Below are 14,086 nucleotides of genomic sequence, written 5' to 3' on the forward strand. Positions count from 1 at the left end.
GTACCCCGCGCTTTCCCACATACAGCAGGTTCAATGCGGCTTACATAGTAAAGAAAAAAAAACCCATTGCAAAGCCCTGTAAGGAGAATGTTACAAACTACAATAACATAATAATAATAAGGTTTGAAGAATATATGGGTTGGATATGGGAAGGTAAACAAGGATAGATAGGCAAATGGAGAGGAGATTGGGAGGGGGATGGACTAGGAAGATGGGGAAGAAACGATTAGAGGATGAGTATAAGGGTATTAGGAGATAAGGCTAGAGGTATAATCGGTGTCAGAGGCAGTGTCATTGTCAGAGCAGGAGTTATAGATGTTACAGGAACATCTTTAGCATTTAGACATGCATTCTTACATCAGTTCTGTGGCTGACATAAGTGTTTTCACCTGGGGTGGAAGACTGGCTTAGCAGTTAGAGCACTGGTGTTGATATCCAGAGGTGCCCGGTTCAAATCTCACTGCTGCTCCTTGTGATCTTGGACAAATCCCTTAACCCTCCATTGCCTCAGGTACAAACTTAGATTATAAGCTCTCCAGGGACAGGGAAATACTCAGCGTACCTGAATGTAACTCACCTTGAGCTACTCCTAAAAAAGGTGTGAGCAAAATCCAAATAAATAAATTATAGGCAAGTACTTCACCTGTTATACTAGTATTCTAGAAGGGAAAACAGGCTTCTATTTATAGTCTAGGTGCAGTGTTACAGAACTGCCCTCTAACCCTCAGATTCTATATATGGTGCTCAAAATTACGCTTGCAAATTTGGGAGTGCACAAAATTTAAATGAGTAATGAGCCAATTAGCACCAATAACTGGGCACGAATAATCAGTTATTGGTGTTAATAGGCAACAATTTAGATGTACGTGTGTATCTTGCTAAGCGCTATTCTATAACATGTGCATGCAAATCTTTTAGTATGCGACTGAAAAGTGGGTGTGGCCATGGGAGGAGTACAGGCAGGTCATGGATGTTCACTAAAGATGCGTGCAGCATTATAGAATTTGGGGGATCTGCACCTATTTTAGGTGCAAGGATTTATACCAGGTTTCAGTTGGTGTAAATCCTCATCCCCAAAGCTGGGCACAGATCCCAGCACTATGTGCTATTCTATATATGGTGCCGAACTTGGAGCGCTCAGCACTCATTTTTTTTAGCACACAAATTTGGGCACCATATTTAGAATCTAGCTCTAAGTGATCATGAGTGGCTGTTATCTATACAAGGCAGCTGATAAACTGGGTCATTGGCAGACAGGTGTTATCCTCATAATGGAAGAAATGTATTGAATGTGTGGAAAGAGCATTGAGTGGGTACTGCAGAGCTGGTGTGTTTGTGGGGGGGGGGGGGGGGGGAAGGGATTGGAGGGGGGAGTTGAAAATGGGGCTAGAAAGGAGTTTGAGCCTGAGTGTAGAAGAAAAGGGGGAAAACAAAGAGGAGGAAGAGATAGAAGGTGAAGAGAGTGAAGGTTAGTGAAGAGAACCAGGGGGTTTGAGGGTAAGAGGGAGGAAGAACAGGAATATAACCTTGTTCTGTGTCTGCCTAAAGACCCCAAAGAATCCCAAAGAATGTGACTCTTGTGATACCATCTTCTCCCTATAACAAGATGGTGTTCTAATGAAGGCCAAAGATAGAAATGCCTAGAAATTCCTGGGATCAAAAAGCTGCAGACAGTCTAACATTTCTGAAGACCCCAGAATAAAATGGTCACTAAGGGGGACAAGCATTTACAGCTTGAGTCACTAAGCTTCTTTATCCCTTCCAAAGAATGTAAGAAAAGGCTTAGTGAATCAGGCCTTTCGTCTGAATCCTCCCAATAAGAGTCTGAAGGGCAGAAGCTGTGTTCAGATGCCCATATTATAAAACCTCCTGCCGCTGCTTTCCAAAGCTCCCCTCCTCCCTTCCAGAATAGCTTATGGTACCCTGCTAAGACATGCTCCTTCCTCCTCCCCTCATTATTGGTTTTCCCCTGGTTAGGCTCCTTCCCTGCTATTGCGCTTCATCGCCTCCTTCCATCTTGTGCCTCATTAGAGCAGCAAAGGTGCCTGGCTTTCAGCAGACGAGTAAATGAGCATCCAGGCACAGACAGGGATTGAGAATCTGTTATTTATAGTTCATTTTTAATGCTAACACATTTCTCTGAAACACTACAGCTTCTTAAGTACTTGCCACATGCAAAATAAAAAAAAGAAGGTGACAAGTCACAGAGATAGAAAGAGAGGGTTAAAGTTAAGAGGGAAGGGGTACAGTTGTTCAACAACTTGGCAAAGCTCCTTTACAAAACAGTAGTAAAATTTTCCTTTTCTACTTCTTCTTTCCAGGGTGTCAGGATGTAAGATTCACTAATGGTAGACCAATTGGCCATCAGAAGGGTTTCTGTATCTAGTTTGGTGACCACTTGCTAATGGTGACCACCTGCTTTTTCTTGTGGAGGAGAGTGAAGAAGATTAATGCATTTCTAAACTTTTGAAAAGCACTATTAATTTTGATGTGAGCATCTGCCATCTGTCTGTTATAGGAGCTGTCCAGACCATGGTGCTGAACAGTGAAAATGTGCTTTAATGAAATCCTAGGTTTATTGGGCATTTTTGTTTTCTTAGTAGGTACAGGATGCAGAGAACTCTGTGTTGCAGACTCTGTTCTATTTGCCCATTGTCACTGATACTATTGAACTGATAATGAAGGCAAGACTCTTTTTGCAAACTTATTTAACTTAGGAACTCAATTCCTTGCATTGACTCTCACAAGGCTGGCAGCGATTCTCAATTCTAAGAAGTGCAGTTTTCAGGACAGGTTCAGTGACTATGTTGGTAATCCAATGTCTGCAAATCTATCTCATGCACATTCACTGGGGCTATCCAGAAAACAGGACTGGACTGGTATGGCTCCAGAACAAGCTTGAGAAGTACTGGCCTAGGATTAAATTTCAGATATTTGAGACTCAGGCTCCAATCCTACTTCTGACAGCATCTCATGGTACAACTTTATAGCCCCTGCTGGCCAATTACCAGGGATCAGCCCACAAATGCTAATCTGGGTCTCCCAAAAGGCAGCAGATGTTCCCCTTGCTGGACCATTGGGCCAACCCACTCACAAACTCATCAAAAAGAGAAACTAAACCACATGATATACTTTGTACAGGGCCATGTACACTAAGGGGACAAATTACTTTAGCAGCTTCTATGTATATTCTGTCACTTCCTGAACCACTGCCCTTTCTATCAAATCTCTTCTTTCTAAATATGTTCTTTCTTCATGACAGATAATGGAAGATTTTCCATTGCCTGTCTGATTATCATGTGTCTAATTATTCTTGATGTCTCAGTAATTATTCCTTAACTTTTCCCAGAGGACAAGAGGGAAAAAAGACATTTATTTGCTTCTGAATTCATTTTAAGTTCTAATCAGTGCTCTGCTGGTTAACCCCTTTCATCCTACCTTCTCCCTTCTCCTAACATAAGGTTGAAAGGTTATTTCCCCTGTTGAAAACAACTAACCCATAGCACCATTTGGTTTTGCTGCATTGAATATCCTGGGATTTTTTTTTTCTCTTTGACAATTCCCTCTCCACCTCCTCCCCTCCTCCAATCTTCTAAATCAGTTTTCATATCCTCTGTACTGTAGAAAGATGTCACTTCAGAGATGTGCCTGTATATTTCATGGTACAAATATTTTTTCAATGTTAGCAAGGCTGTAGATGTAAAAACATGAATGAAAAAGGTTCACAAAACAGAAACTATGGTGCGTGGCAGTCATTTTTGGGGGGATCACCATGTTTGCTCTCTTTCTGATTTTATTTATAGCTGGCATCCTTACATATTCCACTGCAGTTCTTTCCCCAAATTCCTGTCCTTGGTAGAGTGACAAGATGGCTCCATGTAACCTGGGGCTGGCTGGGTAAGCCCTGAGTTTGCTCCATTGTTTGTAAGCACTTGTAGTTCCAAGTTCTGTACATGAATTACAAATAGGGGCAAAGCAAGACTTAGCTCAGACCATTCCTGATGACCCCAAGGCATCCGGTGAACCACTTCTATCTCCCCTTACTTTGAAAAGCATTGTCATGAAAAATAATGTAACAGAAGCATTGACCTTTGACCTCCAGCAAGGCAGCTATGGAACACTGCAGTCCAGTGAGTTCCAGGATGGGCTATAAGAACACTGGGTCAAACCAATCCATCAAGCCCAGTATCCTGCTTCCAACAAGTATCTGGGAGGATGCCAAACTCTAGATAGATTCCATGCTACCTAACTTTAGGAATAAGCAGTGGCTTTCCCCAGGCCTACCTTGTAAAACTCTATTGACTTTTCTTCAGGAACTGTCCAAACCTTTTTTTAAGCCCGGCTACGCTAACTGCTTTTATCACATCCTTTGGCAATGAGTTTCAGAACTTAACTATGCATTGAGCGAAAGTATTTACTCTAATTTGTTTTAAATGTACTACTTAGTAACTTTATGGCATGTCCCCTAGACTTTGTAGTTTTGGAAAGATTTAACTATTGATTTATCTTTACCTTTTCCATTCCTCTCATGATTTTCTAGCCGTCTATCAAATCTCCCTCTCAGCCATCTCTTCTCCAAGCTGAAGAGCCCTGACCTCTTTAGCCTTTCCTTATATGAGAATCATTTTATCCCCTTTATCATTTGTCACCCTTCTGTGTGCCTTTTCTAATTCCTCTATACCTTTATGAGATTGGCACCCACTTCAGACCACATAAGAGTTTTTGGATATCAGACCCAATATTAATGGCGTCATTCAAAAATGCTAATTCTCAAATTTTATATACATACATTCCCATTGCAGGCCTGAACTCCAGGTGACACCTAAAAAAAACAATTTTGCCTAGGTAGGAAATGGGGTGACCAAGTTGGGATATGGATAATTTTTCATGTGTTTTAGAAAAGGCTCTCTCAATATAGAATATTTTGGCTTTTCTCACACCTTTTTCATTGGTAGCTCAAGATCAGTTGCATTCAGGTGCACTGGGTGTTTCCATGTCCCTGGAAGACTCACAAGAGTGTTAAGTGACTTGCCCAAGGTCACAAGGAGCAGCAGTGACATTTGAACCAGTCACACCTGGATAGCAGGACCAATGCTCTAACCATTAGGCTATTCTTTCACTTCACGTTTGTAAAATACATATAACAATGCAGGTAAAATACAAACAGTATCATTATTCTAGGAAGAATTTTACACTCCTTTTTTTTTTAAATACATTTTTATATGCAGAATTCCCTCCTCTTAAAGGCCTGGTCTCTCACAGCCCTAGACCTGACACCCCCAACTTTGATCTTGCTCAGGCTTGACTTCCTCCAGCAGCCTTAAACTGCTCCTATGCTTCATCTATGTGCCTCCACCCCCCAGCAGGGTCAACCCTCACCCCCCCCCCCCAGTTTTCTCAGCTCCACTGCTGTTACCTTAGGGCAGAGGGGAGTCACAGGAATGCAAATGATTTCTAAGTCTTCTTTAACACTGTTTAGTCACCAAGAAAAGAAAAGACTTACAGAAAGAGGGAATACAACAAATATGGGGGGATGGGACACCATAACCCAAATCTCAAAAGCATGGTCTCTTGTAACCAATTCAGAGCAAGGAAAATAACCAGAAGTGTCTATCACAGGCTGAAATGACTTTGGTTTTATAGGATTATAGCAAACTTTCTGGTTCTAAGCTTAGCTACTGCCCCCTCCCTCCTTGTCAAACATCTTTTTTATCTGTGTCTTCTGAACTGGATAGGAAGCTTACGGGCAATGTGTTAATAAACCACTTTCTTTTTGAAATTGCTTTCTCTATTTTAATTTGATTTTGGATAATCTCTAGTGTGGGCACTGCAGAAATATTCTTGTGACTTCAGAAAATGGTAAGTGGATCCTGGGAGTCCCTGAAAGGAAGAACAGCTATAAGACATCTTATTTTGTTTTGCTTTTGAGTTTTTCCTTGATCAGATTGTGACCTGGGGGAGAAAGAAGGGCGGATGAGTAAGTAGTTATGGTTCTTCTTCTACCTTAGCTAAGGGGCTACTTCTTTGGCTAAGTGATAGAATCCCTAGTTGGGAGACAGGGTTTGAACCTACAACCTTCTGAGATCCCCAGTTGTAAAACTAGGTTGCCACTACCGAAGCTGTCACATAGGCCTCAAAATAATTATTCTCAAAGGAATTTACCTGGATATCAAAGAAGTTATCTGGGTAAAGTGCCCACACATGGCTAAATTTCACCACAAGGAAAATGGGTATGTCTGAGGGCAAGAGGTGACAGGAAGAGAGAAAGGAAGCACTAGAAATCTTATTGTGGATGGAGCTGATATAAGGGCATTAGGTGCTCTGTGAACCATCAGCTTTTTTTCTCTCCCTCTTACCTTCAGGAGCCTTAGCTACTAGCTTCAGCTTCAACACTGCCTCCTACAGTTGATGACAGCTCTCCATCCAACACCTTACCAGTGGCTCTGGTACAATATGTCCCCTCCCTTGGTCCCCTGTAGTCTTTGGCTACAGGCAGGTTTGACCTCCACTAGAGGCCCTAGACCTCTTTCTGCAGTCTTCATCTGCTGAGTTGACCATCATCCTGGCGTCATCACCACAAACATTTTTAAAACTGGTGGTCTGGCACATCTGCCATCCTGTGTGTTGATCTCGCAACACACATGATCAGTAAGCAGAAGTGCCAGCCACAAGTCTTAAAAATGCTACTGGCCAGTGCACTGGCATCCAGTGGTTTCTGGGATTTTGCCAGCCCCAAACGTTTGGAGCTCTAGACCCATCTACTTTGCCTAATGGAAGGTTCAGTCCTGCAGGAGAAATATTTTTAGACTCAGCATCAGTTTTTATCTTGTGATTTTACTTTGTCAGCCTCTAACTAGTGACAGAATGATCTTACAGTTGAACACTCCCACTGTATCTGGAAGAATATTCTAAAATGGTCATTTGTCATTGGAATCAGCATTTTCCAAGGCTAATTGCAACTGATCCCCTGAAGATCTGGTTTTCTGGATATCCATTATGAATGGAATAGAGACTGGGGCAAACGTTGGGTCTAAGAAACCAGTTGATATCACATTTTAGTGTGTTTGTGTTCTCCAGGACCAGAGTAACCCAGGGAGAATAGAAGCAGACACTGGTCTAAATAAGAGAGTTAGGGAAGAAATCATTAAAGCTACACAGGTAATGCCAGCACAGCAGCAGACCAATAAATTAGCGCAGGCCTCCACAATGGAGGGGGCAGCACTGGACAGGTAGAAGCAGTTAGGGAAAGGCACGGCTGGAGCTCTCACGCCATTCTGGAGGTGACTCCCAGCATGAGCAGCGGCCTGTATAATACATTCCACTTTTGGAAGATAAACCTTGTTGCAGGTGTGTTATTGATAAGAAAACTGCAAGAAAATACAAGCGGGAGAAGGGATGAAGGGGGAGGGGGAAGTGGGAGAGATGGGACGGGGGAGGGGGGTCTGAGTTGCTGCCTCCCTCTATTGTATAGCTGCTGGGATCTCTTTTTCTGTCTGTTTTCAAGGCTTGATAAAACTTCCTGGAATCAGAGGATAAAGTGCTTAGTTAAAGTCAGTGAAAATATTTTTGGCAGCACCAGTTTACCATTGTTTCTCTGTAAGTGTTCAGCTGACAGACTGCAGCCACCAGGCACTGTAGACAGAATTTTGTAAAGTACCAGAACCTATTAGTGATTCTTTGCATCTGATTTGTTTTTTTTTCAGATTTGCATATTAGGGCAGCTTGGGACTTGTTTTGCAAAACTAGAGTCTAACAGAGGAATTGAATTTAATATGTAAGAGATAAAAGTGGTGAACGTGATTAGATTACTTCGGTCCCCTCTGTGAAAGAATTTAGCCTGATCTAGACATGCAAAATTCATGGAGTCTTTTCCATTTTTCTCCCAGAGATGCCAAGTTAACCAGTTCTAGGCTGGAGATTGTAGGACAGTCCTGGAGTTTCTAACCACCCCCATCTTGGTGCATCATGGGACCTGCTGATCAGGCACTATAAATCCCATATACTGCTTTGGGAGGTAAATTCAAAACCAGAACTGGCCAAAAAGCTAGCCTGGAACTGTGTCACTTGGCATCTCTACCCCCCCCACCCCCCACCCCACAGAAAGAGGGCTGAAGGGGACAGAGTGAGTGATTTCCACTTTCTTCTTCACCACCCTGTCTTTGGAGTAGGAGCACTAACCTTTAACATAAGGCTGCCAACTGGATCCAGATTCGCAGGACAGGGTTTATCCAGTCCTGGATTTATCCCATGGCATGCAGAGGCTTGTAGTTCTGATTTCCCCATTGCCTTCCCTAAGAAAAGCAAGATTAGAAGTTCCAGCTGGCACTGCGGTAAACCCAGGACTGGATCAACCCTATCTTGCAAATCTAGATCCAGTTGGCAGCCTTACTTTAACATGAGCTGTGGCATTTTTGAAACTAACGTTTTCAAGTGTCCAATCTCCCCCAGCTAAAGTACATTAGGAAAGAGGAATTCAGCCAGGTCTGCTGAGAAACATAGAAACGTGGTTATTGTGACAAGTGGTAACCTTGAAAGCATTGCTGTGTTCCTCTGCGCCTACAAAAACACTTTGTAAGTGCAAATTGCCTCTAAAATCATTATTCAATCAAGGCCTAATAAAGAGAAAATTATTACATTCTGAAAGAGAGAACAGCTTCTGCTTTAATGATTAATGAAAAGTACAGAGCTGAGCTGCTGCTGTCTGACCTCTCTCTACTTTCTAACACTCGTTTAAACTTTTTTAATGACATAAAGAGGGGCATAATTGAAAGGGGTGCCCAAGTTTTCCTGAGGATGTCCTCACAGCACATCCCGGCGAAGGGGCGGGGAAACTCGTATTATCAAAACAAGATGGGCGTCCATCTTTCTTTTCAATAATACAGTCGGGGACACCCAAATCGCGACATTTAGGTCAACCTTAGAAATGGTCGTCCTTAGAGATGGTCGTCCCCGATTTTCGGCAATAATGGAAACCGAGGACGCCCATCTCAGAAATGAGAAATCCAAGCCATTTGGTCGTTGGAGAAGCCAGCATTCGTAGTGCACTGGTCCCCCTCACATGCCAGGACAACAACCGGGCACACTAGGGGGCACTGCAGTGGACTTCAGAAATTGCTACCAGGTGCATAGCTCCCTTACCTTGTGTGCTGAGCCTCCCCCAACCCTCCCCCCAAAACCCATTCCCACAACTGTACACCACTACCATAGCCCTTAGGGGTCAAGGGGGCACCTACATGTGGGTACAGTGGGTTTCTGGTGGGTTTTGAAGGGCTCACATTTACCACCCCAAGTGTAACAGGTAGGGGAAAAGGAAGGGAAATGGGACTTGATACACTGCCTTTCTGAGGTTTTTGCAACTACATTCAAAGTGGTTTACATATATTCAGGTACTTATTTTGTACCAGGGGCAATGGAGGGTTAAGTGACTTGCTCAGAGTCACAAGGAGCTGCAATGGGAATTGAACTCAGTTCCCCAGGATCAAAGTCCACTGCACTAATCACTAGGCTACTCCTCCACCTGGAGGGGGGGGGGTGGGCCTGGGTCCGCCTGCCTGAAGTGCACTGCACCCACTAAAACTGCTCCAGGGACCTGCATACTGCTGTCTTGGAGCTGGGTATGATATTTGAGGCTGGCACAGAGGCTGGAAATATATTTTTAAAAAATTTTTGAGGGTAGGAGGGGAGTAAGGGGAGGTCATCCCCAATTCCCTCCGGTGGTCATCTGGTCATTTAGGGCACATTTTTGTGACTTGGTCATAAGAAATAAAGGACCAGGTAAAGTCGTCCAAGTGTTCGTCAGGGACGCCCTTCTTTTTTCCATTATTGATCGAGGACGCCCATGTGTTAGGCACACCTCAGTCCCGCCTTCGCTACACCTCCGACATGCCCCTGTGAACTTTGCTCATCCCCGTGATGGAAAGCAGTTGAGGACGCCCAAAATTGGCTTTCGATTATGCTGATTTGGACGACCCTGTGAGAAGGACGCCCATCTTGCGATTTGTGTCGAAAGATGGGCGTCCTTCTCTTTCGAAAATAAGCCTGAAAGTGACCTTTCAGCCCAGGAAAAGGGCTCTTTGTTCTGGAAGTGCCCTGAAGGATTGCCCTATTTCTTACTGAGAGATAGCTCCAGGTCATCAAGGGCAGGCTGAGCCAGGCCTGGTTTTGCCCCCATCTCATGTACAGAACTACTACTACTTATCATTTCTATAACGCTACTAGATGTACGCAGCACTGTACACTTGAACATGAAGAGACAGTCCCTGCTTGACAGAGCTTACAATCTAATTAGGACAGACAAACAGGACAAATAAGAGGATCAGGGAATTACTAAGGTAGGGATGATAAAATAAGGATACTGAACAAGTGAGTAAGGGTTATGAGTTAAAAGCTGCATCAAAAAGGTGGGCTTTTAGCCTAGATTTAAAGATGGCCAAAGATGGAGCTTGACGGACCAGCTCAGGAAGTTTATTCCAGGCATATGGTGCAGCAAGATAAAAGGAACAGAGTTTGGAGTTAGCAGTGGAGGCGAAGGGTGCAGATACGAGAGATTTACCCAGTGAGCGGAGTTCCTGGGGAGGAGTGTAGGGAGAGATGAGAGTGGAGAGGTACTGAGGAGCTGCAGAGTGAATGCACTTATAGGTCATAACTAAGAAATCATAACTAAGCCTCTGTCCTTAACCTGGTCACCTCAGAAAGGTGTTTTCAAATGATCTCAAAAGGTGAGGATAGGGCATCAATGTCTAATACACAGGAGCAAGCAGAAAGGAGGTATAAAAACAGGGCAGTAGGAGAAGAGGGAGAAAGAAACACATGGACAGAAAACACAGATGAGCCAGCTGCTCTAGATGCAGGAAGAATGGCATGAAGTGAAGACTATGGACCAGAACGAGAATCTCATCTTGTCAATCTCTCTATGACATCCTCCTCAAAAACCACTTTAAAAAATGCTGCATGTCCTTCTGAATTTTCAACCGAGATATGCTGGAGGTAGGGAGAGTTTTGAAAGAAGAACACAAACATCCCCCCCCCCCACCTCACAAAAGTAACACTTTTGCTCACCAAAGCAAAATTTGCCAGAGAGCCTTCTAAGAGGGCAGCCTGCCCAGAAGTGAATGTAGGAGGCAACACCCAGTGGATTCAGAGAGCAGTTTTACACACAAGCTGGCAGAATCTCTCTCTCTCTCTCTATTATCTCACTGCTGCTGGGCAGAATCTCTCTCTCATGTCGCACTGTTGCTGGGCCCCTCGGCTAGTGCACCTAGGTGGAGATGCTCAAAACTCCAGTGCCGGAAAAATACCACCACAACAGCATGGAGAAGGAACTTTCTAATGCTCAGTACTAATGACATGCAAGCACTGAGCATTAGGGACTTATGCCTGGGCATGCGCTCAAGTGCACAGCTCTTAAGCGCATTCCCAGAATGCCAGAACGCTGAGGGGGAGGAGGGAAGGAGGAGGAAGAGTTGCTTGTCTTTCACAGATTGGCTTCAGCACAGCAATCGGGAGCTATGCTGCTTGGGGCACTCTCTGGCTGAGAAGCGCCTTTCTGGGCTCGGTTTTCGGATTGGCCACAAAAGGAGTGTTCCTTCCCTGCCCGTTGTGCATTTATATTTCTGCCAGCTAATGCAAGGATGGCTGAACAGATTTGTGTCTGGATTTAGTAGTAAATCTGTTTGGTTCTCAGGCTGCCACCGCCACTTCCATTTGCAAAGCTGAACCACGGGCCGCCAGCAACATGGTCTCCCTATTCCTCTCCAAGGCTCAGCACAACTCTAATGCCAGCTCCAAGCTGGCATAGGGTTTGCAACGGGAGGAGCGCCCTTGTTTGGTGCGCTGCCCGCTGAGCATTTGGGACGAATGTGGGAGGCACTGTTTTGCATGCATATGTACATAGTAACATAGTAGATGACAGCAGAGAAAGACCTGTACGGTCCATCCAGTCTTCCCAACAAGATAAACTCATATGTGCTACTTTTTGTGTATACCTTACCTTGAGTTGTTTCTGCCATTTTCAGGGCACAGACCGTAGAAGTCTGCCCAGCACTAGCCCCACCTCCCAACCACTAGCCCTGCCTCCCACCACCGACTCTGCCACCCAATCTCGGCTAAGCTTCTGAGGATCCATTCCTTCTGAACAGGATTCCTTTATGTTTATCCCACGCATTTTTGAATTTCGTTACCATTTTCATCTCCAGAGCTGGTGAGCTTGTTGTTTTACATGCTTGTCGGCTCTGAGCATTTGGCAGGAGCAAATGCAGGCGCTAGTCCAGTGTCCGCATTTGCTTCTGAGCATCGGGGCTCTAGTGATTTTCAGTGTAAAAAGCTAAGCCAAACTTCTCATTCCCTGGCACACATACACACACCTTGTGCCCTTCCCAAGTAACAATGCAGCATTAATTTCCTTTAACACTGGATCATTATGTCTCTGGACATCTAATTATCTCTCTGGGGATGAAGCAAAGTGATGCAGCCACATGTATTAGCCAGTGCCATCTGTGGTGGGGCACTTTAGGGCAATGATGACAGGTGATACTCAGTAGTCTGGCAAAGTTAATCACACTGATTAAAGTTCTAACAATAATCCCAGCACCAGTTCTCCCAGTGGGCAGGAAAAGAAGTCTTTACTGACTCACCTTGTACAGAAAGAGAGAGAAAGGCAGGAGCGAGAAGTATCCACCAGATCTTGAGATGCCGCCCACTGACCATTCTTAACCTGCAATCATAAAGTAAAAGAGAAGTTTCAAATCAAAGCTATCTCATAAAATCACCCTTTGTGACATCAAGATGCCAAATGACATATAACCCTCCTAAATTAGGACTGGTGAGGTCAGAGACCCGGGATCATGCGAGCCCAAGTTTGGAAGAAATAGTTTGGGGGTGGGGGGGGGGGGGTATTGCCCTGGTTACTAGTCCTGAATTAGCTCCCCTCCCCTTCCTTTCTACCACCTAGACTAATCAGGCAAGCTAATCGCTGCTCTGAATGGTGGAAAGACTAACGGAGGAATTCTATAATTTAGATCCGCACATTTGGCACCTTGGGCCTGATATTCAGATGTGGGAGATAGCTCAGCTAACTCCCACGGTTGGTGCTGAGCCCAAATATTTTATGCCGGGCCGTTTCCAGTGATCGGTATTGAATATCCGGTTTCTTTTTGGCTGGTTCAAACTTAATCGGCCAAGCTGATATTCAGCGCTGGCCAGTTAAGTTTGAACTGACCAAAGAGGCCTGGTATTCACATAGACAAATATGGCCGCCAAACTTGTGCTGAAAATCAGTGGATAGTGCATGTTATAACAAGCTATCCACTAGTCACTAACTGCGCATTTTTAGTGGGTCATGGCTGGCCAAATCCAGCTGAAAATTCATGGATAGCCGGTTATGGGGTGTTTAACCGGCCAGGTGTTGATCCTGGCTGGTTCAGTGCTTTTGGTGGGCCTGATGCCACATGCTGAGCGCCAAATTCTATACTGGCAATTAGTGCCAAGATTCCGTTATAAAACACTAGCCGTAGTTGGCATTGATGCATCTACATTCAGGCATAACCATTTACACTTGGCATCAGTTGGTGTACCTAAGTGCCCCCACAGTAACTTACAGTATTCTAAAGTCACATGATAAGTTGGCAGCACATCAAAGGCCCTGCCCACCAACTAATGTACCCCAGTGTTTACGCACTACCTTATTTATTTATTTATTTGTTTGTTTTAAAAAACTCATAACTTGCACTTAGAGAATAACATTTGGACATATAGGAAGAAATTCTAGAAATAGTGCTCAAAATTCAGCGCTGAACAGTATTGTATAACTGTGGGATGGGCGGCCTTTATAGAATAGTCCGTAATAGTGCATAGTGCTGGGATCTGCACTGAACTTCCGGCGTGGGAGTTACATTGCTGAGACCAGGTGTAAATCCCAGCGCACCAGTTGGGCGCAGATCCCATGAATTCTATAACACTCCACGCATTTGAAGAAAACGCCCCTGACCTGTCCATGCTCCTCCCCTTGGCTACGCCTCCCTTGCAGATCTGCGCAGAAACACACAGGTGCTATCTATAAATGGGTGTGTAAGTGTGTTATACGCCCATT

General features: G+C 44.4%; 1 protein-coding gene across 1 annotated transcript in view; it reads right to left on the reverse strand.

Annotated features, from left to right (window-relative positions):
* Positions 1 to 14,086, reverse strand: part of NCAN (neurocan) — a 143,296-nt gene that overhangs the window by 121,956 nt on the left and 7,254 nt on the right. Inside the window, exon 2 of the mRNA XM_030219917.1 lies at positions 12,633 to 12,712. Within this exon, the coding sequence (XP_030075777.1) occupies positions 12,633 to 12,712 (80 nt within the window). The remainder of the gene's footprint in view (positions 1 to 12,632; positions 12,713 to 14,086) is intronic.

This window comes from Microcaecilia unicolor, chromosome 11 (genome assembly GCF_901765095.1).
Source record: "Microcaecilia unicolor chromosome 11, aMicUni1.1, whole genome shotgun sequence".
Taxonomy (NCBI): domain Eukaryota; kingdom Metazoa; phylum Chordata; class Amphibia; order Gymnophiona; family Siphonopidae; genus Microcaecilia; species Microcaecilia unicolor.